Source organism: Fusarium falciforme, chromosome 6 (assembly GCF_026873545.1).
Source record: "Fusarium falciforme chromosome 6, complete sequence".
Classification (NCBI taxonomy): Eukaryota; Fungi; Ascomycota; class Sordariomycetes; order Hypocreales; family Nectriaceae; genus Fusarium; species Fusarium falciforme.
The window spans coordinates 1,996,756-2,020,677 of NC_070549.1; the positions used below are offsets into that span (position 1 = coordinate 1,996,756).

The 23,922-nt window shown below is 51.5% G+C and overlaps 10 protein-coding genes across 10 annotated transcripts; 5 read left to right on the forward strand and 5 right to left on the reverse strand.

The window, feature by feature from the left end:
• Positions 1–262: 262 nt before the first annotated feature.
• On the reverse strand, positions 263–1,852 carry NCS54_00818300 (Hypothetical protein; the record flags this gene model as incomplete). Its single annotated transcript, XM_053153580.1, has 1 exon — positions 263–1,852. One exon carries the CDS (start codon positions 1,850–1,852, stop codon positions 263–265), a length of 1,590 nt encoding a protein of 529 aa, XP_053009555.1.
• Positions 1,853–3,218: 1,366 nt separating this feature from the next.
• NCS54_00818400 (YCII domain-containing protein) lies at positions 3,219–3,647 on the forward strand (the record flags this gene model as incomplete). Its single annotated transcript, XM_053153581.1, has 1 exon — positions 3,219–3,647. The coding sequence occupies one exon, from the start codon at positions 3,219–3,221 to the stop codon at positions 3,645–3,647; it is 429 nt and encodes a 142-aa protein (XP_053009556.1).
• A 789-nt stretch (positions 3,648–4,436) lies between these two features.
• NCS54_00818500 (Hypothetical protein) lies at positions 4,437–4,898 on the forward strand (the record flags this gene model as incomplete). The annotated part of the gene is made up of 1 exon (XM_053153582.1): positions 4,437–4,898. The coding sequence occupies one exon, from the start codon at positions 4,437–4,439 to the stop codon at positions 4,896–4,898; it is 462 nt and encodes a 153-aa protein (XP_053009557.1).
• A 1,741-nt stretch (positions 4,899–6,639) lies between these two features.
• On the forward strand, positions 6,640–7,211 carry NCS54_00818600 (Hypothetical protein; the record flags this gene model as incomplete). Its single annotated transcript, XM_053153583.1, has 3 exons — positions 6,640–6,757; positions 6,838–7,045; positions 7,094–7,211. The coding sequence occupies 3 exons, from the start codon at positions 6,640–6,642 to the stop codon at positions 7,209–7,211; spliced, it is 444 nt and encodes a 147-aa protein (XP_053009558.1).
• Positions 7,212–7,559: 348 nt separating this feature from the next.
• Positions 7,560–8,351, reverse strand: NCS54_00818700 (Abhydrolase-2 domain-containing protein; the record flags this gene model as incomplete). The annotated part of the gene is made up of 1 exon (XM_053153584.1): positions 7,560–8,351. One exon carries the CDS (start codon positions 8,349–8,351, stop codon positions 7,560–7,562), a length of 792 nt encoding a protein of 263 aa, XP_053009559.1.
• A 2,152-nt stretch (positions 8,352–10,503) lies between these two features.
• NCS54_00818800 (Hypothetical protein) lies at positions 10,504–11,668 on the forward strand (the record flags this gene model as incomplete). The annotated part of the gene is made up of 4 exons (XM_053153585.1): positions 10,504–10,769; positions 10,822–10,844; positions 10,896–11,301; positions 11,356–11,668. 4 exons carry the CDS (start codon positions 10,504–10,506, stop codon positions 11,666–11,668), a joined length of 1,008 nt encoding a protein of 335 aa, XP_053009560.1.
• A 900-nt stretch (positions 11,669–12,568) lies between these two features.
• On the reverse strand, positions 12,569–15,271 carry NCS54_00818900 (Na-H-Exchanger domain-containing protein; the record flags this gene model as incomplete). The annotated part of the gene is made up of 2 exons (XM_053153586.1): positions 12,569–15,001; positions 15,047–15,271. The coding sequence occupies 2 exons, from the start codon at positions 15,269–15,271 to the stop codon at positions 12,569–12,571; spliced, it is 2,658 nt and encodes an 885-aa protein (XP_053009561.1).
• Positions 15,272–16,678: 1,407 nt separating this feature from the next.
• NCS54_00819000 (Adenylosuccinate lyase) lies at positions 16,679–19,238 on the reverse strand (the record flags this gene model as incomplete). Its single annotated transcript, XM_053153587.1, has 17 exons — positions 16,679–16,802; positions 16,858–16,949; positions 17,009–17,066; positions 17,115–17,155; positions 17,271–17,410; positions 17,548–17,665; positions 17,715–17,732; positions 17,786–17,933; positions 17,989–18,008; positions 18,064–18,139; positions 18,226–18,259; positions 18,310–18,367; positions 18,419–18,444; positions 18,495–18,557; positions 18,613–18,793; positions 18,847–18,858; positions 18,921–19,238. 17 exons carry the CDS (start codon positions 19,236–19,238, stop codon positions 16,679–16,681), a joined length of 1,527 nt encoding a protein of 508 aa, XP_053009562.1.
• An 842-nt stretch (positions 19,239–20,080) lies between these two features.
• On the forward strand, positions 20,081–21,148 carry NCS54_00819100 (Hypothetical protein; the record flags this gene model as incomplete). The annotated part of the gene is made up of 1 exon (XM_053153588.1): positions 20,081–21,148. One exon carries the CDS (start codon positions 20,081–20,083, stop codon positions 21,146–21,148), a length of 1,068 nt encoding a protein of 355 aa, XP_053009563.1.
• Positions 21,149–21,315: 167 nt separating this feature from the next.
• Positions 21,316–23,771, reverse strand: NCS54_00819200 (FAD-binding PCMH-type domain-containing protein; the record flags this gene model as incomplete). Its single annotated transcript, XM_053153589.1, has 6 exons — positions 21,316–21,900; positions 21,950–22,083; positions 22,130–22,686; positions 22,733–23,084; positions 23,133–23,283; positions 23,334–23,771. The coding sequence occupies 6 exons, from the start codon at positions 23,769–23,771 to the stop codon at positions 21,316–21,318; spliced, it is 2,217 nt and encodes a 738-aa protein (XP_053009564.1).
• Positions 23,772–23,922: the final 151 nt, after the last annotated feature.

Genomic DNA, 23,922 nt, shown 5'->3' on the forward strand with positions numbered 1-23,922 from the left:
GACATGAATCAATATCAAACAACTCCGGATGAAAAGGCTTCTGTTCTGTAGCTCAAACCCACGTGCATGACTGAGACGACCAGGTGGATCGATGCAGGCAAACGCAGCCACAATCCAGCGTCGATTCAGAGTTTGATAAGGCGATTTATGATGGCAATTGATCGAGAATATCTTATTTATTAGGGGATTATCAATTCATATTCACTGACTTGTTCGTACCCTCCTGTTCCAAGGTGATGATTTTGTCCTCCGCTATCTCCCACTATAGCTCGTAGCGGAATTCTTTATTCTCCAGATCCGTCAAGTCAAGGAACTCGTGATTATCCTCGACCTGGTACTCAGATCCCTGGGCTGCCTTGGCCTCATCCCTCAGCCTATTCCTCCTCTGGAAGACCCACCGCATGACAAACAGATCAACAGTGCATAGGAAGTAGATGATGCAGATGGAAATCTTTGCCGGAAGATATCTCGGGCCATCTCGAGCCTGGAAAGTATGTGGCGAGATGATGTTGCCAACCGTATAGGCAATGGTTCCGATGCAAGACACGGTGATCTTCTTTGTAGAGCCAGCAACATTGGAACTCTGAAGTCCGAGAATTGTTGTCCAGCCGATGGGAATTCCTCCACTCGTGTAGTATCCGATGAGGGCGGGAACCTTCTCCGTAGTTGCCATGAGGATGGCGCCGATAATTGCAGGAATATGACCAAGGATACAAAAGTACAGGCGCTGCCTCGTCTTCATGGCCGCGTAGGTCAAGCCGATCAAAAAGACAATCTCCCAAGCGCCAAGAGGCGTGACCAGCAAAAGAGACTCCTCGCTCGTGTACCCCATGCCCTTGACCAGAATGTTTCCAAAACTTGTCGCGATAGAGTTGGGGATGTTGGCGGCAAATACCCAGAAAGCGTAGAGCCAGGTCATAGAGTCCGTCAAGGCTTCGCGAACATGACTCCACTTGAACGTCTGAGATCCGATTCCCTGCTCATTCCCACGGATTCTCTGCAGGTGCAGAGCCTTTTCCTCCTTCGACAAGAACCCTGCGACGGCCGGAGAGTCTGGCATGATGAACCAGAACGACATTCCCACGAGGGCAGTGAGAAGACCAAGGAACAGGAAAATGACCTGCCAGCCCTTGAGGGCAGCATCGGGATCTTTGCCAACATGGGTAGCCACACCATATGCAAAGTAGCCACCAAACATCTGGGCCATGCCGCAAACCGAGAACCAAATACCGACACGAAACGCTTGCTCATCCTTGTTGTACCATTGAGAGGTGAAGAGGACCCACGCCGGGACGATGGCAGCCTCCAAGACGCCAAGAAAGAAGCGGCATGCCAAGAGACCCGAGTAGTTGGTACAAGCGGCCATGCATGCAAGCGTAGCGCCCCATAGAGTGACGTTGACAGAGACGTATTTGGCAAGCGGGAACAACTGCAAGAGTCGGATGGTCGGGAATTCAAAGGCAAGTTGACCAAAGAAGAAGATGGAGGCAACCCAGTTGAACTCATTGCCAACCAGTCCAGTCGATTGTATGATGCCTGTGACACTGGCATACGAGATGGCTGTCTTGTCGATGTATTGCAGGAAGTAGACGATGCAAATCAATGGCATGATATGGGTGTCGATGCGACGTTGAAGTCGTTTGTTTTTCTGAGCATCGAATGGCTCGCTGATACCACCCGTCTCGTTCAGCAGGTCGAGGGCTGCATCTGCTCCGGTCCTGTGCACATGTTCGGTTTTTGAAGGGACAGGGGGCTCAACAGGCTGGCTCTTGATAGAATTGACGATAGAAGGAGACTTTTCTGCTCCTTTCGAAGGCGACTCGATATCGCTTTTCTCCGATGTATCAGCCATGGCTGGATGTGAATGAAATGCGGCTCTGCAGACTGCTGTTGAAAACACAGCCAGGATGAGCCCCCATATTTATATCTCTGCAGAGCCAACACCAGGTAACAATCATCCAACAATCTCTGATGCGAACACTTTTCACGCAACGTGGAGTTGCAATCAAAGGATGCTCGTTTCAGTTTCCTAAGCCGGGATAGACAAACCCACACGAGAGCAAAGGTCGGGCCACAAAGCGGCAGAGTCAGCTCTGCAACCCAAGCACGTCATCGGGGACCGAATGATGCGAACGATGACCCAGGGTTATACGCAGCAAAAAGCTCAGTTGCCCGAGGTTAAGAGAGTGATAGGACCACTTTTGATGCTGTGAAACAATGGCAAATTGTGCCGTCTTCAAGTCGTGATTTTCCTAATGGGGCAGGTCCGAATTAGAGTCGAGCATCTCGTATATTCGAGACCTTGTCTTTGGGTGGAGGGCATGTTATCCTTGCTGAATATCATCGAACGAACAAATCGCGTGTTGCCCTTTATGGGCATTGAGTAGCAATTACAACCCCGGAAGTTCCGAGGCTTCGGTTAAGTCATGAATCACAATGAACTGGGATACCTTCAAGTAACCCACCTTGAACTACCACAGAGCTTTTCAAGTTGTTAATTCATGGCCCAAGTGTTGAGGTCTCCTTCATAATTGCCATGCTGATGGCTATCTTCCAATCAAATATCTTCTCCGCATGGTGTAGTTGGTTTATCACGTTCGGCTGTAACTGGAAAATTGCCACCGAAAGGTCCCTAGTTCGATTCTGGGTGGGGAGATGAATCTTTCCTTTTGCTGCCCAAAGCATTAGTTACTTTTTGCTCCCGTCGTCCTCTGCCAAGTTCTGATGATTGAACTTGGTTGGCCAATTGCCGTGGTTGCCTGGAAGCCGTACCGGTACTTATCTATCGATGAATACTTCTCTAGCAACCCTTTGACATTCATGACCACCAAGAAGCGCCCTTGAAACTTGTTGCATCGTGCAGATATAAGGTTTCCGGGACGCGGCTCTCACGTCCCGGGTAATCAATACACCGGTTCTGATGAAATTAATGTGCTTATGAGACTTGGCGATAGGCAGCAGTGGTCATTGTGTTTCGGCTATTGGTTCTGCTAGCGCCACTGATCGCCGTTTGCTTGAGCTGCCTTGAACTACGAATCCGATCAATACGAAAGCGCCTCAAAGCTTGGCTTCTATTCACAAGAGTAGATGATTTTGCAAGATAAAAAGGACAGAATTGTCCTATAACAATCGGCATCATCTCTCCACTACCTACCCAACACAAGCTTGTTGTCTACCAGTCCACCAAAGTCATCAACTTAATCCCACCAGCCACCATCATGCCTCGCTACATGCTCCTCATCAAAGCCTCACCCGAGGCTGAAAACCCAGATGCAACCACCCCCGAGATTTTCGAAGAAATGACCACCTTCAACGAGCAACTCCACGCTGCTGGTGTCCTCCTCAGCGGCGATGGCCTCCGCCCAACCGACGTTGACAGCTATCGTGTCACCTACTCTGCGGATGGCCCTGCAAAAGCCACCAAGGGGCCTTTTGACGTTGAAAAGGAGGCCCACGTGTGCGGATGGTGGATCTTAAAGACCAAGGACGTGAAGGAAGCTTTGGGTTGGGCCAAGAAGATTCCGTTCAAGGAGGGAGAGGTTGTGGTGAGGCGAATTGCTGAGATGGAGGACTTTGGGGATACCGTATCTGAAGATGTCAAGGAAAGGGAAAAGAAGTTGATGGCTGAGATTGAGAAACGCGCCTAAAGGAACATGAAATTTACTCCATATTTCTCCATTGCTATCTACTGAGCTCATGGACGACCTAAACTTTTCACACGTACCGACCCCAAGGTTTGGCGAGAGTCTCGCCTGGCGGGGACTGAAGAAAAATACTTTGATGCGTCGTGACCAGGTTTCACACCCTGGGGCCTAAATTCTAACCCTATCCTCACTCGTGAAGTTCTTCCTGCCGACACTTCATTTTGAAACTGGGATAACATCCTCGGATCTGAAGTATGGGCCATCTAGAGAAGAGTCGGAGATCAACATGCCACCTATGAATCTACCACGATGCATCATCACTGTTCGTCTCAATCTGCAAGATGCCGTTCTCCCTCAACCTATGTATGTCCACATGAGCCTCCTGACCAGTTTTAAATGTTCTTAAGGACCGCGGGGGATTCATTGCTTGAACGCTCCGACGCGGTCTCCATCACAATAGCCTCTGGGGAAGGGGGAGGATGATGATCAAGGTTTTCGTAACAGGACACGCCTGATCCAAAAGCCTTAAGTGTCAAGAATACCTACTAATATATGTCCAAATTCGAGCACAATATTCACACACATAGAGAGACAGAGAGAGAGACAGAGAGCCATTGTATTGATATCGAGAAACCCATCAAGCCTTTACTCCTTTCCTTCATCAGCTCCAACAGCTCTCCCTGCGTCGGACAATCATATCGATCAGCCAAGCTTTATCCAGCATTTGAGCATGTACTAGCATCCGCTTGACCCCATTTCACTCGCTAATCCGAGGATAGTTATCCCTTTATCATGACTTCGACGATGGAAGATTTCGAAGTAGCCCATTCTGAAATCTTTTGGTGCGATTTGCTGCCCTATATGGGAATCTGGACGCCAGATACGGCAGCCGTTTTTGAAAATTTCGAAAATGCCAACTTTTTCGGGCGGTTCAATACGTGGCACTCGGCCCAGGAGATCGGAGAGGCAATCGAAGCCACACCGTGGGTAGACCACTCTTTCTGCTTGTTCCTCGACAGCACCATTTTCGTCTTTTCGGCAACTCGAGAGGATCACTCCAGGCACATGAATCAAGTCCGGCGGATGCTCGACGGCCTCTGGATGGGCCACGATCACTTCAGCTGTGTTTGCTTTGCGCCGACGAGCATCCGTGCAGGCTTCACAATTGACCCGCTTGGACGAGCTTTTATCGTGACGGACGTGGGTGCTTTTATTAGCTCTAATGGCCTTGGGAATACCCACGAGGATAATTAGATTGATGAGCCGTTAGCTGGGGGGTTCTGTGATCTTGTTATCGTTACTCGTTATTGCGCGAGTTTCGGGCTTCGACATCCTCGGTCTTAATATAATCAATACTAATTACTTCTCAACTCGGGGACAAAACTCAGGCATACCATAGTCGAATTTCCATTTACACAGCTAAGCTCTTGTCGCTCTAAGCTAAGCTGGAGCTAGGCTCAGACCAGGGAGGCCGTAGTCCAGCCCAAGGCGCAGCATCTGGGTGCTTGGCGATGTCCTCTGGGGCCAACAACATCCAACTCACCTAGTGACTTGGCCACCAAGCAACCAAGGAACGAAAATGTGTTTACTTGTTCTGTACTGCTTTTGGGTTCTTCTCGTCTCGGCCTAGTGGGATCACCCCGACTGCTCTGCTGCTGGCTCCTTGAGCATTCACATCAACCCAATCACGGCTCAACTGAGGCCCCAAAGATACCACGATCTTGGTCATTTGCCATGGATTCCAACGTGGCACGAATTCCGATGATTAGACAGCAGCCACTGCCCTCTTGTGTACCAACAGCCGTTACAGGGACATTACGGAGTGGGGGAGATTCTGCAGCGCGCTTCCTCGGTTATTGATGAGGGTCAGTCCAGGGCTTAAGCGCCAGCCTGCTGTTAATGAAAACATCTGGACGTGCGAGTCATCACAGCGGGATCCCAACAGGAGCTTGTCAGGTCTGGAGAACCCTTAGATCCTTTCTATCCACGGGACATCAATCAGCAGAGTATACCAGGACTGGTGGCACTAGCACTGAATTCGGAGCCGCCCAAGCGTGTTTGCGAGATGGAGCTTGAGAACATTTCTGCTGGCATCGAGACTTTTGGCCCGCGCCAGAAGATGGGTTGGGTCGAGTCAATCGATGATAACGCGGTCACGACAGGAGCTCAACTTCAGCTGAGATTCGGCAGCTCTGCTCCAATGGCACAATGAAAGGCCTTTGGAGTATCAAGAATAAACACAGGTCAACTTTGTCGATAAGTAGCCAGCCTTTGGATGTTTCGGGTGCTGAGGCACTGTTTCTGGAGCCTTAGGTTACTTATACTGAGGACAAGTCATTTACTATCCTGATGATACTTGTCAATCTAAGTGTTAAACAAATCTTGGAGAATACTATACGCCGCGTCAGAGAGATTGGACTTTCATGAATACTATGTATTGCTATAAGTCAACCCGGCTTGGCAGTCTTCAATAGAAACAACGACAGAATATGAAACTGCCTCCGGACTCGCCATGACATGTTTCCACGGGCCGTCGGCAGGCTCTCAATAAATCCACCAGTCGCAACTTGTCGATGCTTGGTGTTTCATAGCTGCTTACGTACCTCGGGAGGATCCGTGCATGCCCGGGCCCTGTATATACGAAGGAATGTGTTCGTCTACTTCATCTGTTGTCGACGTTGGCCCACTTAAACAATCTATTCATCCCTGTTTCTTCACGGGAAGATTACCATTTATAGACGGAATTGGCCAAGGGGCGCCATCTCCACAGAAGCATTGAATACAGTATTGAAGAAATACCCACTAGAACGGGTTTCGAAAAGACTGGTTTAATCTGCTTGAAACAAAGGGATGGAAAGTGTCAACAGTGCGGTGCAACTATAAAACTTGAAGACCGCCTTTGATCTATCGCATCGACATCACCAACACTAAACAACTACACTCCAAAAACACGTCTACCGGATAGATAAGCGCCGTTGCGATAAACTTGCCCAAAATGTTCACCCTCGCCAAGATCACCTCCCTCCTCGCCATCGCCGGCGCAGCTAGCGCGACGCTGGACCCGGCTACTAGCAATACCAAGGGCGCGTACCCTCGAAACCCGGGCTGCTCCCGTACGTGCTTGCTTCCGCTCCGAGATCCGTCGCCCTAGCCCACCCGCATGCACACTAACGCAATGTGATCTGTCAAATAGCCTCCAAGGTCTCCAACGCCATCCAGGCGGCTGAGTGCGCGTACAACACCCGTGTTTCGGGCCAGCAGACGTTTGCCATCTTCCGTGTCGATCACCAGTACGATAACAACAACGGTGCCCCGTACGGAACTTGCGAGGCGTATCAGTGCACCTCGCCCACCAGCGATCAGATGACCGCCGACGATGACTACTGGACCTTTTTCTGGACGTAGGTACAACTTGTGAGGGGATTGGGGGCTAAGCTGACAGTGCACAGTGGTAGCGGCGAGTCCTCTGGTGTTGGAACCACCTGCATCAAGGACCCCAATGACGGTACCTGCGGATGCGAAAACTCGGACGGCACCTTTATCCACGGTGGAACCAACTGCGTCTAAGAGCCTAAGGGGTAAGAAGGCTTGGGCTCCGGTAGCAAAGCTGGCAGCAGGCTGCGGAATTGGAGAAATAGCATCATCGAGCGCGGGAATCACTCGGCAGGGCGTATTACTTGATGTACATACATTATGACTTCGCACAGACGAAGAGTAGTCAAAATCTCACATATTGAAGAACGGGAAATATCACGGTCTCCTCTGTATTGGCCAGATCAGTTACTGTACTTTACGTCTTGCCTTCGCTCCAAGCTCGTGTCGGCTTGTGAAATCTATTTTGGTCCATCCTTATCGCACTCTCGCCACTCGCCTTCCGCAGCGGCACGCATCTCGCATATCTTATGGGGTCCCTGACTAGGCAACATCAGGCAGCTCAAGAACGTGTTTCAGGAACTCGACAGCATCGTCTATCCCAGATGGGGAATTGAACCAGTGCTCACCATCTGGATACTCTTTCCACGTCACTTGAGCCCCAAATCCTCGCAGGGTCTCTCTCAAAGCCCTCCCATTCTCAACCAAGACGACGTGATCATTCACGCAGTGCTCCAGCAGCACGGGTGTGTTCTCGAGTATGCTAGCATCACTAGGCGTCCCCTCCAGGTCGAGGACCTTTCTGGTGGCGGCCAGAGAACGACCTGGGAAAGGCATCCTGCACGAGAAGCCTAAAAAGGCACCGAGTCGTCGCTTTTGGGCCTCGCCATTGATCGGCCTGAGAATGTCCAGATTTAGCAGGGTATGGACGTTTGTTGCGGCACCCTGACTGATGCCGGCCAGCACGATGCGGTCCCAGTGACCTTCCAAGAGGGCAGCCTCGTCGGCCAGGATGTCACGAATGCGCTGGACGCTCTCCCTGAGACCAACGGCCTGAAGTTCTTCTCGTTCGGCAAAGTTTTGTACGTTCCAGACGTCAAACCACTGGTTGACTCTGTTGAGGGGGAATGCCTCGTTGGAGGTCATTGGAGCGTGGGGAAACACCCATCGGAACGACGGAAAGATCTGGTCTAGAGTGCGGCTGCTCGAGTCGGTCGAATATTTGAGGGAGCTGCTAAACTTGGGTGCCGAGTCGCCGCGGCCGTGGAGAAAAACGATGGTGTGGGTGTGTGTGGCTGAAGCTGGCACGACAAGGGGAGGTAGCAGGGAGCCCATAGTGTGGTGTTGGTGGTGATAAGGTTTTTGACGATAAAGGAATGAGATGGTGATCATCACGACTACCGAGTTCATTCTCGGTCTTGATATCGGGTACTGCGCTATTAGGCAGCGACATGTCGACATCTGCCGAAGCTGACAGCCAATTGAACTCGGGCAGCGGCTCCAGTTATACAGGGCATCATGTTATACAGGCATCATGTTACAGAGGCATCATGTCGTGAGACGTCAAGAGCCTCTTCAAAGACATCATCTAAAGAATAGCATGCACTCAACATGCATTCCCTCCACGGACAGCTCCAGCAGAATCAACAGTCGATATTGATAGCTTTTGCCAGTCAAGGCCCAGACCCTACCCCGCCTTTGACCCCTGGTCTCACCAAGGTCGGGGCCCACGACCCCAAGCTCCCGGTATCACCAAGGGAAAAAGGCTGGCGTTTCACCGTTCCCTCCCCCCCGGTTTACATTCCAAAGTCAGCAGATTGCACCAAACGCCCTCCGAAGCTGGAGATACTTTAAAACAAGGCTCTGGGTGATCCGCGATTTGTCTGCAGTAGGCGCTCTCGGTCCGCTGCTGGGACTAGTAAGAAGGATATCGACGAGTTGCACAAGGGCCCGAGGACCCGACGATCCGAGGTGCGTCTTTAGCGTCGGTCGGCGAACCGAGCCGAGTTAATAATGTCTATGTCTTTCTTGCTTTGATCTGAATAACTTCAATCGGCTCGAGAATGTGATTGATGGCGGTCGAGGGCGCAACTTGACGCACATTTCGGGTGGTTCCGTCGCTGACTCTCTTCCTGTAATCAAGTGGCGGAATGTCGTCGAGCGAAAAGTTATCCCTTCTGGAAGAGTCCGACCGCGTGGCCTTGACCTCTCAAAGTTTGGTGCCTGTCGAATCAAACAGATCAAGAGGGAGATGATGGTGGGCTTGACGCCTTGGATACGGCAGATGCAATCATCCAGAGCATCTATCTGTGGCAAGCCATGGTTTCTCTCCTCAATTGTTTTGCTTGACTCGCTCACCTAGAAAAGCCTCGTCGCAGCAGCAGCGCCTCAGAAGAAGGGAGGAGACAAGCTTTGCAGGCGTTCCAAGACACGGCGCGCGTCGATCATCTGCTGTAATTTCTTTTTTGGCGTCGAATGCGTCGTATCGTATCCCTTCCCTGGCCGAGATTCCCCTCAGAAGCAAAAAAAAAAGACCAGTGACCGCTGGTTGAAATCGATCGCTGAATAGTTCGCCGCTTGTCGCAAAAGAGACTCCATCGTACATGCAAATGTCGGCGTCATTGGTGCTTTCTCGATCGGCCAACTTGTGAGCTTCCCCTAGCCTTGCCTTGGTCCGCGCAGATCCCATGTGAAATGGGTCTTCTCTCCTCAAGACACCGGAAAAGACCCCCTCATCCCGGCAAACTCTCTGATGAGGCGTCTGGGGTCGTGGCGATCCGCGAGTCGGTAGCGTGCGGTTGTTACCCTGTTCCAGACCGGGGGGTTGCCAGACCAGCTCTTCAGAGGGTCAGCCACTGGGACTGCTGGCCGCGAAATGCAGTCCTGGGCTGAAGCCTCCCAATGCTCCCAATGGCTTTCGGTCGAAACGGTCATCCCTCGCCGTCGGCCCAATCGAGATCCAGCCCCATCCATCACTGCCGGGAGCCGGTGGGCATCTCCATCGCGGAGAGAGCCAACGGGCTAGACTAGAATAGTAGTTCGAGGCGTCACCCCGAATAGGGTTCCGCCCGTTGGACGCTGCTGTCCTCCTGGCGTCCAATCCCCTCGGGACGACATGAGTGCCGTACCGCGCAACGCTGAAATTGCCGTGCTGCGACATGCATAATGAGGCTGGACCTCCCTCTCCTCATCAAGCCCCCTCCCCCCTCTCCACGCGCCTCTAGCGCTACACCTTGCCTTGGGGATTGATCCGCGTGAGCCCTGGAGGAGGCTTGCTCTGACGCCGATTTCGCCATTTGCTTGCTTTTCTTTGGCCCATCTCCCTCCCTGCTTCCCCGGGGGGACGCCAAACAAATCTGCATCAAACCCTTACCTTTCCCCATCCCATTCCCTCCCTCCCTCGATCGAGACCATTATTATGGAAAACAAGTTCCGGACACCTGCAACCCGCATGATATGATCCCATCTCTTCTTCACTCGAGATGCAATGATCACTCTCCTTTCCCCCCACTATAAAGCCCAGGAAGTAACCGAGACCGACCTCGTCATCGCTTCGCTCGCTTGGGGCTTCACCATCGGGTTCGGCTGGCTGACGACCTGGACCGCCGTCAAGCAGACCACGCAGATCTACCGCCGCTATGGGAGGCGCGTCTTGAAGAATGCCTACGTCTGGATGATATGGCTGGAGCTCCTGGTGTGCCTCATCTTTGCTGTCATCTGCTTCTTGCATTTACTTGGCTATATACCCCCGAGGTGAGAAGTCTTGCTCTTTTACTCCTACACTCACTGACCGTCATCCCTGCAGCTTTGCTTTTTATTTCACAATTCGTAAGTTTGTCGTCTCCCTGTCATTACTATCCTTCCTAACCTCCCCTTCAGTTACGACATGGGCCCTGCAAGTCCAGTTCCTCTTGCAGATTATCGTCAACCGATGCTCCATCCTCCTCACAGATAAAAGTAAAGCATACCGCCTCAAGGTAGGCGTCGCCATCCTCATCACGGCAGTCAACATCTCAGTGTACAACATCTGGATCCCTGCCCGACTGCAGATATCCGAGCGATACATCTGGATCAACGAGTGGTGGGATCGCTGCGAAAAAGTCATCTACCTCCTCGTCGACGCTTCACTCAACCTCTACTTTATCCACGTCGTCCGCGTCAACCTCATCGTCCATGGCCTCACAAAGTACAAGAGGTTGACGCACTTCAACATGTTCATCATTGGATTCTCCCTCAGCATGGACATCCTCATCATCACCATGATGAGTCTGAAAAACACATTTGTGTACGTCATTGCCACTGGCCTCGCCTCTGACCGCTTGTTGCTAAACTCTCTTAGATACATGCAGTTCCACCCACTAGCATACACCGTTAAACTAAACATCGAAATGTCCATGGCCGACCTCATCGGAAAGATCGCCCGAGACAAACACTGCGGTGTCATATCAGAAGGCACATTTTCCAGCACCATTAGCGACGGCCAGTATCACCTCGAGTCCATCGATCAGAGATCGACTACCGACAGCCAGAGGAGACTGTCGGGCCGAGACGAGTTTGGCTTTGTGGCAAAGCCTAGGAGGATCTTTCATTGCAGCACAAGGCGCACAGGCGAATTTCACAGAGAGGTTCCAGAGGAGTTTCCGGAGCCATGAATGCACAGCATACTAGAATATTAATACGTTATTGTACATATATACAGCATATGTAATACATACTGTTTAGATTACTTCAGTCACGATGAACGACCGCAGCAAGACATGACTATGCGGTGGCTATCGAAACCATGACAAAAAGTCCGAATGCCCCATGAACATTTGTTAGATGATGTTTTAATAATGGCTGTCGTCACTTCTGCTCTGCCAACACTGGGTCAAGGGCGGAGTGACTTGGCATGCAACAATGGAATATCTGACAACAATGTTTCTGGCTAATATTGTTTATCAAGAAAAACTCTGCGGTGTTTCATGGGATTGGGTTTTAATGCCGTCATGTATTGATAACTGTGTCTTGCTATTGTGGTTGACAGTCTCGTCATGAGAAACAATAATCAATAAAAACTCGCATCGCGGTCCTTTTATTCAGGCAGTAAGAAATGGAGCAGGCTTAATCAGGATATCTATAGAATGGTAACACCTCCTTCGGCTAATTCAGCTGTCGAGGTTCCCTCGCGAAGAATTTGACTAATATTTAACAATCACCCCTTCCACTCACCCTATGGACAAACCAAGGATGCTATCAAGTGCACAAAAATGGATTTCAATCAATCCTTTAGATGGAATAGCATTGTATTTCCTACTAGGTTAGCTCGAGTCTTCTATTTCGCTTGGCACGCCCATCATACTTAAGGGTCTCATGGTCTCAATAATGGCAGCTATAATGTCATCGATGGCCTAGTTGAAGTGTGAAAGCATTGTAATTGAGCTTTAGATTGATAAAAGCTACAGGCAGAATGACTGCTTAGGCAAAAATTTATAGATATCCAATACTCGCAAAGACAGAAACTTCTGTGAAAGCGTCACAAGTCATAACTCATAAACACATCCTATCCAACCTCAATTTGTGGCGTGTGCAGGGTGGGAGGTCACGCTGGGCTTCTTCTCAAGGCCTGTCCTCTCCCCGGCGATGTGCTTGGCTTGCACGATGAGCAGACTCACGTTGGGAGTGGCCGTTCGCTTGATCTCATTGGCAAGGCTGGCGGGAACAGAGCCAAGAGTGCCACGAATGCTGCTGGACCCGGAACCAGATGAATCACCACCCAGTGCGGTGACAGAGCGGCCGAGGATAAAGATGGTGGATTGCTTGTCCTCTGGTTGAGAGCTCAGGAGACTCGAAGCGATGGTAGCGGTCCTCTCGGACGACAGCTCGGTGAAATTGATGCGATCGACAATGGAGTCAGGGATGGTGGATTTGATCTGGTTAAAATGCAGGTCCTCGGAAGCGTCCTTGTCAGGCAGGGAAATAATCTCAACGTCAATGTTCTCGTTCTGGGCAAATTGCAGCGCAAGTCGGAAAGCGTAGACATCATCTTGGCTACCAGTGTACAGAACGCGAATGCACTTCTTGCGACGGCTCTCGGCAGAATGGAATCGAATGGCGGTCGGATCTTGCACATCGGACTTGCTGATGCCGGAAATCTGTCTGGACAAGGCTCGGGTCGGTCGCACGTCGCTGTCGGTGGGATCAAGAAGGGTGCTGTCAATAAAGAGACCGACAGCAGCTATGGGCTTTGCGTGGTCAAAGATGTTGGCCATGAGCTGAGTAAAATCTCCATTGGCAAGAGGATCTCCCCGCGAGGCACTGTAGAAAGAAGGAAGCTCGGAAATGGTGCCGGTCTCACTCCACGGAACCAGGATGAGATCGCTCTTGAGCTTGGTGGCCTCGGTCGCAAGCGTGTCGGCGAATGTGTTCTCGGGGACAACCGAGATCTGACCAGATACGACAACGTCCCGGGTCGTGTTGTTGGCGGATGTGCCGAAAGCCTTGATGATGGGGTCGTGGCTGGCAAATTCCTCAATCTCAGAAACCTTCATGACTGAAGAGTTGCGCTCGGTCAGCCCAACAAGACGGCATCCATGAATACGGAGAAGAGGCTTGGGAGCATCCGTGTCAGGGTTAGACATGACACCTTCAGATACAGCACTCTTTTCGCCGTGGGCCGGCGAGCCTCCTTCAATTGACGGGCGCTTGGCATGGCCTGCGGTAAACAGAGACACGGTAGAGAGTAGACTGGACAATCCATCAGTTCGGAGATAGACGAGAACCCGATTGGCAATATCCTTATCGCCCTCGTCGGCTTCATCAGTGTCGGGTGAGCTGAGAGGGTTCCCATCCCAATCAATCTTGCCCTGCCTCCACAGCTCCAGCTTGCGCTGGTACGACGGAGGATAGAGCCAGCTAACGAGGGGGGTCGTGAGGAAGGTGGTGACAAGGGCCATGACCACAAAGATGGTGAATGTTCGGGTGCTCAGAATCTTTGCCTGCAGTCCAATGTTGAGGACGATGAGCTCGACGAGACCCTTGCAAGACATGAGCGTTCCGATAGTGACGGATTCGCGCCAGACCAGACCGTTCAATCGAGCGCCCATCGTACCGCCAAAGAGCTTGGTGAAGAAGGCAGTCACCGTGACGGCGACGACATAACCCCATGTAATGCCGCTGTCAAGAAGCGAGAGGTTGGTGTTGATGCCCGAAAGCGCAAAGAAGAGGGGAACAAAGAGGGTCGAGATGAGATCCTCAATCTTCTCAGTGAGCTTAATGGCAAAACCTCCCTCGTGGGGACACATGAGCCCGACCATGAAGGCCCCAAAAATGGAGTGAACACCAATGACGCTGGTGAAGAAGGCAGAAGCAAAGACCATGAGGATGGTCAGCGCGACGACAGCCTCAGTAGGGCCATTCTCCAAGCTGTGCGTCTTGCGAAGCACCCACATGAAGCATGGGCGAACGGCGTAGGCAAGGAAGAGTGAGTAGCCGACGGTGACGAGGAGGATGTAGACCGCAGTCACTCCAGCGCCGGAATTGACGAGGGTAACGCAGAGGGCGAGAAGGACCCAGCCGACAACGTCGTTGATGATGCCAGAGGTGAGGACGATGACGCCTACGTTGGTGTTGAGAAGCTTCAGAGCTGTCAAGATGCGACAAAGAACAGGGAAAGCAGTAATAGCAATAGCCACACCAATGAAAAGCGCAAAGACTCCAAAGCTGATGGGCGCAAGCTCGGGATCGTCGCCGAATTCGTGATACAAGCCGTAAGCCAGGGCGACACCGCAGCCAAAGGGGATGGCCATGTCGAGGGTTGCGACGCCGACCGCAGTGCGCCAATTGCGCAAGAGGTACGTGAGGTTGATCTCCATGCCGACGAGGAAGAGGTACAGGATGAGACCAATGTTGGCGGCGAGTCGGAAGGGCGCCATGCCCTCCTTGGGGAAGATGGCATCAGTGAAGCCAGGGACGCGACCGAAGACAGACGGACCAAGTAGGATACCCTTCGACCGTTAGCTGTGCTAGGACACGGCGGGTGCTCAACTCACAGTAATGACTTCTGCAATGACTCTCGGCTCCTTGATCTTACTCAGAGGCCAGTAGAGCAGCCTCGTTAGAGCAATGACAATGGTGGCCTGGATGATGAAGAGTATAATAGGGTCGGCGGGATTGAAGACGGTCGGGTTCAGACCCTCAAAGATGCCACCCTGCTTCGGGGCTCTGTGAGAGGCCGTAGTTGTGGCCGCGGCCGCGGTGGTCGTCGTGGCCGACATGATGGGAGGCTCGTTACTCGCAACTCGAACAAATGAGCCTTACGAGCTGTTGAAGAGGGCCGAGTCTGATATCCCAATTGCGGGGAGATGGGCCAGCTTTAAAAACCCCCTCCAGCCAATCCCTGTCTTGCGCATGTGAGAGAGGGAGACGACTGAGACAACAAGTGCCCAAGGGTTCCCAAGTGGAGAGAAGAGACAAGGTTGCAGCCGGCTTTGTCTTGGGCGATGGCGTTTTCGGCTGAACCAAGCTTATCTGGGGCGTCCTTGAAGAGCTGGGAAATCGCGGTCTGCACATTTCCTCCCCCCATTCATTCACCTTGATCGATAGCTTGGCTGATGGCATCCAGCATGTTGTGGCTGTCCACATGAGATCCGCGCGTGGTACATCAGTCCTCTTCCTTTACCGACCAGGCCCCGGCCGTATCCAGGGTTTGCCAGACGAAACGAGGGCTACGTCGCGAAGGGGGTGGGGTTGGGGTTGGATGGCCTCCCCTGTCGATCTGGTTGACAGCGGCCGCAAGCGACAATGTCTCGTATTCTAATCGAGCCGGTTATTCGGGGTACTCTGCGGAGTGCCTAACTAGCTTTTTGGGGGAGCACCCGTTTTACGCGCCTGCAAACAGGACACAGACTGGTCAAAGCCACCCTCGTCCTAGCTGACGTTGCCAAGCCCTTGTTGTCGCCTCGCGCGGTTCAACGGGTGGCCTGACCACTCCACGACGCGGACGCGGGGAAGAGCTTAAAGACAAACCGTCCTCTCCAGCCTGTCAATCATCATTTGGCTCTTCTAATCCTCCCAATTCTATGTCATGTGGTCCCTTGGGACCCTTGGGATCTTGGAGTGGGCATGGGTCCAGGCCCTTTTTGGCTTGCGCCCTCTTGATCAACTCCCCGTTGCCCGCACACCACCTTGGCCGTGTAGTGTGTGTCATGAGACGTCCCGAATGCTGTGCTAGATGGAGCTTACGCAGCTCGATGATCAAGCTTAACCAGGCGCTCGGACGTGAGTATCATGAGTTCATCTGCCAATTCTTGGCTCGCATCCTCCATCATCATCGCACACGGCTCCACAAGGGTTGCTACGGTCCATCGGCGAGGCTCTGAGAGCCCGCAACAATCGACCATAGTGATTGTACGTAGTATCGGGTACGCAGTTTTTACACATGTTTCAATTCTCTCAAAGGCCTCAAGTATGAACCAACATCATCTCGGTTTGGGCCAGTTGTCGGATATCGACTTGGGTCACCGCTCTTGGTTCTCGAGTATACATGCTTCTGTAGTCTGTTTTTTTTTTTTTTTCTATTTTCATCCAAGACACATACGTGCTCTTGATGTCATGCCCTATGCTAGATTCCGGTACAACCTACACCAAGGCATAGCATAGACTTGATTCTCCAAGCCACACAGTTAGACATTCAGCTGCGCAGTAGCAGATTCTTGGATGTGCTTCTGGTAGGGAGCCAGCCTCTTCTCCACCGGGCCTCCAGGACCGCAGTATTTGTCAACAATTTCTGCGCTGCGACCAGTGTAACTAGAGTTGATGAATTAGTTTCAGTTGGGGTCAAGTCAGCAAAGGGAGCACTTACAGCTCGGCCTTGAGCATGTTGTCTAGTTCACCCCAGATGGGCTTGAAGAAGTCCTTGCTCTTCATGCGAGCGACCAGGTCGTTGGGCTTGCCCTGCAGTGAAACATTGTTATTAGTCACGACCATTAAGAAATACCATTAGTCCGCCTTACCTCATTCTTGACCTCATAGCCGGCCTCGTGGGAAAGGACACGAATCTCCTCATGGGCCCTATGAGACTCGTTAGTTGTGTTTAACAGCTAAACACTCATTACATACTCCTGTCTCGAAGCTCCCTGGGCGACCAGTCTCATGATGATCTACGCTCAAAGGTTAGCTCTGCTTTTTCAACGCCGGTAGCTTTATGGGGACTTCAATGGCTTCTGATGACGGGAAATGCCATGGTATTGGTCCAACGCATAGGAAGTAACTCACAGTCTCGGTGATCATGAAAGGAAGCTCCTCTTGGACACGTGCGTTAATTCGCTTGGGGTAGACCACCAGGCCATCCGAGATGTTGTCGAGGCCGATGAGGATGGCCTCGGCGAGGAGGAACATCTCAGGGATGTCGATACCTTTGCATGTCAGCAATGATGACTCGAGGGTGTTGCTTAAAGTGATAACCAAGCACTTGTAATAATGCGTTTTGGGGCTCATAGCCACTCCCGGTTGAGTGGTGAAAGGGGAGTGGTCAGGGAGAAGAGCTACTTACGGCGAATAGCAGAGTCGTCGAGTGTACGCTCCGCCCACTGGTCGGAAAGGGTGTTGGCAAAGTTGGTGGGCTTGGACATCAGCTCACGAGCCAGACTGTACACTCGCTCAGAGCGCATCTACACGAGATTAGCATTGAAGCAGACATGGAGATAAAGGTGTTCCTACGGGGTTTCTCTTGTAGGCCTATACAGAATTGCTAGTTAGCAAAGAGTGCATCATAGTCATAGTATACTAACCATAGCCGAAGATCCGATCTGAGACTTCTCGAAGGGCTCCTCAATCTCCTTCCAGTGAGCCAAGTGCCTGATGTCTCCACAGATCTTCTGTGCAGTGGCACCAAGGCCAGCAACGGCGTTGGCAACAACCAGGTCGACCTTGCGAGTACTTTAACTTTAGGTCAGCGGATTCCTATGTTAGCGATAGAAAGAAATCAGCTTACTAGGTCTGGGTGGACACGTCCTACTCAAGGTTAGCACATGTTGCTCTGCCAGATATCTGATAGATGCCAACTTACATAGCAAGCAGGGAATCCGAACTTCTCGCACAGGAGGTCGTTGAGCTTGTCGCACTTGGCAGAATCACCCTGGAAGCTGCAAGTCGAAGGGTCAGCATCCCAGAGCACAAACATCTTGATAGACCGGTTGGCGTAAAGAGTTTCAAAGTGGTGTCAACTTACATCTCCAGGAACGAGGCCTGTGTTCCAGTGGTTCCTGCTCAGCTGTTAATTACCGAATCTTGAAACGAAGACTGGAGAACCTACCTTGAGCACCTCGGAACTTGAGGTCCTTTCGAACTTGCTCAATGCTCTCAAGGTCGAACTAGGAAACTTTAGAGCTCTGTCCGGTGGAAAGTAATCATCTTTGACATACCATGAGGTCCTGGACCCATTGAGCGGCTACCATAACGTTAGTCATGGATCTGGATAACCCGTCACTTTCAACTCACCTCGCTTTCCGACGGTGATCAGCTGAGCAGCCTGAAGATGGGTGTAGGCAAGGGTAGGTTCCCCTACAGGGATGTCAGCAGGGGGCAACTATTGGGCACTCGTCTGCAGGATCGTTACCCTTCCACTTCAGAGCAAAGGCAGACAAGTTCGAAATGACCTTGGCCAGCTTCTTGAGAAGAAGGTCCATGGCCTCTCGCATAAGAATCAGCTCGGCGTTGTCAGTGACGAAGCAGCTGGTTGCGCCATAGTGAATGATCCCTGCAGCGGATGGGGCCACGGCTCCGAACGCATGGACGTGCTATTCCAGCATTAGTCGGGCTTTGATAGACCCTGACACGGCACAAAGCTTACAGCCATAACATCCTACACGAGCACTGGTCAGCACCAAATAAGTGATAGATATTCATCAATTGGGCTGGACGTACATGTCTACGAATCTTCTCCTCAACACGGGCGACCTCGAAATCCGAGTCAGTGACGGTGAGATGAGCCCTCATCTCTTCAAGGGCCTCGGCGGAGATGGTGTCAATTCCGAGCTCCTTCTCGCTCTCAGCAAGACCCAGCCAAAGCTTGCGCCAGGTCGAATGTCTGGAACGCTGGCTGAAGAGGTTCGACATGGCAGCGCTGCAGTAGCGGGTGGTCAGAGAGGTCTGGTAGCCATCGTACTGGGGGTTGTTCTGAGCCTGGAGCTTCTGGAGCTGCTGCTGCAGCTCCTCGATCTGCTTCTGGTGATCCTCGGACATGTTGTTACTCGGTGGTGATGTCACGAATGGACAATGTTGCGATGTTTTTGAACGAGCTTGTGAACCCTCTCGCCCGGCCCCACCAAAGAAAAGATTGAGTTTTGATTGCCGAAGTCGCTTGCTGCCTGAGGCATTAGGAGAAACTCTCGGGTAGGTACGGAGCACATGAGCTGATGTGAAAGCCCCACAAGCCTCAGCTCAGCGACACGCAACCGAGCTGAATCTCATTCTTCAACAACAGATCATGTCTGCATCATTCTTCAACCGAAACGTCCGGAGGAAAACGGGCAGCAAGACGGGAACTCCCTAGAAGACGTTCGGGCCATTGAACATCCACTCATCATGTCTCGCAACTCGTGAGCCCTAGCAGTGGCAAATCGAAGTCGCCCGGTGTTGGCACTGCCGTAACCATGAAAAATATAGGAGTCAGACCACTAAGTGCAGCTCTCAAAAGGCCGAACCCTCCTATTTTCTTTATGCAGATGAGCCAAGAGACTACAGCCGAAAGCAAAGTGCGCACAGGGGGAAAACTCCCACGGTTTCGGATGACTTGTTGGAGAGTCTTTGGTCTTACCAAGTTATAAACTCATCACAAGTTGCCCATTCGGGAGAAGGTTTACCAGTTAACCGAATGGTGGATCATGATAGCATCGGCTTAGCGTATTCATCCCCACGTTTGGGATCCTCGTTGGCTGGGGTAAACGTTTTGGCAGAAAGATTCAGCTTCAACCCCGACGGGTTGGGGTAACGACATAGTATAAATCGTCTGGCCCCTTTGAGACTGGATTGCAAGGATTCGCCTAGTAATTCAAGCAACTGGAATATCTGACTCAATCGCCATCATGTCTTCTCAACCACGCATCAAGTTTGCCGTCATTGGCGTTGGATTGATTGGACCTCGACATGCCAAGACCGTCGTTGAGAGCAAGGAAGCAGAGCTGGTTGCTATTGTTGACCTGATGCCTGCTGGACAGACGCTAGCCCAAGAACTGGGCGTTGCCTACTTCAAGTCCGTGGCCGAGATGCTGCAATCCCCCAATAAGCCAGAAGCAGCCATCATTTGCACGCCCAATCACACTCATGTCCCGTTGTCCAGGGAACTTTCCTCTGGGGGTGTTCACATCTTGATCGAAAAGCCCTTCTGCACCGATATACCCAGTGGCAAGGAATTGTTGCAGCATTTGAAGCAATCTAGTGTCAAAGCTATTGTTGGACACCATCGACGATTCAACCCTTACATGGTGACTGCTAAACAAGCAGTCTCCTCTGGATCTCTGGGAAGAATCATCGCCATCAACGGCATCTGGGCAACATACAAGCCCCTGGACTACTTTGACCCACCAGCAGATTGGCGGAGACAAAAAACCGGAGGTGTGGTTCTGATCAATCTCATTCACGAGGTAGATCTGCTTCATTATCTATTCGGCCCAATCACCCGCGTTCACGCCGAAAAGACAATTTCTCAACGAGGGTTCGAAGCAGAAGAAGGCGCCGTTCTCACACTCCGCTTCAAGTCTGGTGCCGTGGGCAGCTTTCTCGTTTCTGACAATCTCCCATCGCCCTACAACTTCGAGTCCGGCACCGGAGAGAACCCTCTGATACCCAAATCCGGTCAGGATTTCTACCGTGTTTTCGGAACCGATGCGGCACTTAGCGTGCCAGACATGACGACGTGGTCCTACGCGGGAACTCAGAAGTCATGGAATCAGGAGATGGTTCAACAGAAAATCCCAGTACCCGAAGGAATCCCCTTTGAGCTGCAGCTGGATCACTTTGTCAAGGTCATTCGTGGTCAAGAGACGCCGAGTTGCACCCCAGAGGCTGGACTCGCCGCGCTTGTTGTCTGTCAGGCTATCAAGGAAGCTCTCGAGGACAACAAGACTGTAGATATTGACTCGTTTGACTTTTGAGGAGGAATGTGGTAATTCTTAGATGTTAAGATGGGGAGCTAGCTATGATAAGCGTATTTAATGCAACATTTCTATTCTCCTATAGGAGAATGTATTTATGGTGCTTTGGCAATGGAAGAGATAATTTCTGATATGCTAATCTAGTTCAAGCTCTTGTGATGTCTCAGCTACGCCTTTGTTGCCGCTGCCACTGGCACTTCCTGCACTTGAACCTGCGGCTGCTTCTTTGTTTGGGAAGCCGCAACATCATCTAGGTACAGATAGTCCAGCACCTCATTAGAGAACGTCTTCTTGAGGTCTGAAAGCGTCCACCCATGCTTCTTTCCAATCTCTGCCATCAGTCCCTTGAACTCTGTAATCTCGCTCTGGTAGACCTCGTTGCGCAGTTTCTCGACCCAAGATTTACCATTGACCTTGTATTGGTACCACTCCTTTGCCCAGTGCGGCCTGACAACAATTTGCTTGCCATCGTTGTCCTTGTAGGTTGCCCACTTGTCCAGGACCTGCTGGGCATAGGGCTCCCAGATATCAGCAACGGCTCTGAGCGTAAGGATCTCGATTGCGCAAGTTCCGAGCTTATGGCCTCTCTGTGGTGCCATGGTGACTTCGCTTGAACCCATGATGCGCATCTCGAGAGGCATTCTCATGGGACAGGTGTCGACGTTGGCGTAGCAGGTTTTGATAGCATCCCACCATGCACGTCGGACATTGGTATAATCGCGTTGATCAGTCGTGCCCTTCTTTGCGTGGAGCTATTCCTATTAGTACAAGACTGATATCCGAACTATGCATCTAACTTACGGGAATCTCTACTTCGAGATCACGCACTCGAATGTTCTGCACGCCTCGTTGGAAGTGAAGGGCGTTAGGCAGAAGAGTCCTGATTGGTTTCTCGCCCTCCTTGCGTTCATCAAGGTTCTTCATCGCCAGCCATGCTACTTTTGTTAGCCGCAGCATAGGAAGAGAGGTAAATCATCTTACACAAAAAGGTAGTTTGCATATGTGGCCTGGCCTGCAACGCATCGATCTTTTGCAAGACGTTCTGCCCCATGTTCATGATGGCGGTTCCAAGAACTTGAATGAAAGTCTTTGCAGTACTGGGATAGTTGACAACATCCTTGGTGTTGTTATCGGTCTTCCAAGTATTCACCCACACCTGGCTTGAGTAGGGGAACCAGAACCATTCAGCGTAAAAGTCCTCGTTCGCACGACGCTCAAAGTTTTGCACGTCCGACTGCTTTTCCTGCTCAGTGCGAGGTCGGCGAAGGGGCTCGGGGATGTCTGAGTCCTTCATCTCAGGCGGAGGTGGGATAGCTTCGATGGCATCAAGCTTCACTGGAACCATGACCGCTGTCGACATGGGATCGCACTCGAATGTGATGTGAGTGACGACACCGAGGAGACCGAAGCAACCACTGGCCGCCTTGAGTAACTTGGCATCAGCCATGTTCACGGTTCGCACCTCCCCATGAACATCGACGTATTCGATGCATCGCACAAGATCACTCAGCGTGGGGTGCTTGATACCAGCGCCGTGGCTAGACAAGTCAGTAACTAGCTTGAGCCTAGGAGGGCATTACTTACCAAATGGTGGCATTACTGCCACCAAAGGTAATCTCCACCTCGATAATGTTCATGGGCAGAGTGACATTCCCTTCGTTGATACACCAACGTCGGAACTGCTCATTCGTGGTAGATGTACCGACACGAACATACTTCTTGCCACCACTGAGAGCTTGGCCACTTACATAAGCCGCATCTACAACCTTGATGTGGTTGAGCTCAGTTTCCTTAGGCTGGAAAAGGCTCGATGGTAGTGAAGTAAAGTTTGGCAGCACACCAGCGTTGTGCTCTGTCAGTGTCGAGATGAGAACATCTCCATTGTTCTTCTGTCCGACTTTTCCGTTCCGCCCAAAAACAGGGGCCCAAGAATGACCTGTAAGACGTTAGTGGAGGAAACGGTTCAGGGTTTGTGACAGCTTACGGAAACCCGATACCCGAACACCGCTGCCATTCTTGACCGCATCGCGAACAATGGTTTGAATCTCGGCAGTGTTCTCAGGGTAGTAGGTGACTGCGGGAGTGTTCTTCACCGTCCGACCCCAGTTTTCAAACACCTGGTTTTCAACTTCACCCTATTTTCGTCAGACTTTTGGACTTTAGAGCTTTAAAAGTGGTCTCTCACCTTGATAAACTTTCTGTCAGGCACCGCATCCTTCTTTGCAGAGCTCAGGAACAAGTTTTGGACGTGAAGACCCGACACAGGGGGCGCTCCTGCGGGTGTGCCCTCCAATTCCGCAAGGAGAGCACCGGCATCTTTGGCCGTGATTTCTCCATCAACAAACTTGTCAAGAACTGTTCCCCTCTGTCCCGGGAGCTTAGACTTGACATCGTCGTAGACTTCGTTGTGCGTGGAATCTCGAAAGACCTGAAGGATCCGGCGGGCAAAGGCCTCCTTGGTCACTTCAGTATCATCGTCATACCAGTCCCCAATGAGCTTGTCGAGTCCAGGCAGCTCCTTCTCATCCAGCTCGCTCTCGGGGTCCTTGACGAGTTGACCGAGCTGCTTGATAGAATTCTGCAGGGTTGGAATGGGCTCTGGTGCCTCCACAGGTGCTGACATGATGGGCTGTGGGATATAGTACAGCTACTAAACAATACGAGAAGACGAAAATGCGCCGGTTGCGGGCAGTGGTGGAGGTTTAGGTGGGCTTTCAAGGTTTCAAAGTTCTCTCGCTCTGTAGTGAACGAGATAGCTTGAAGAGTCTTCCAAC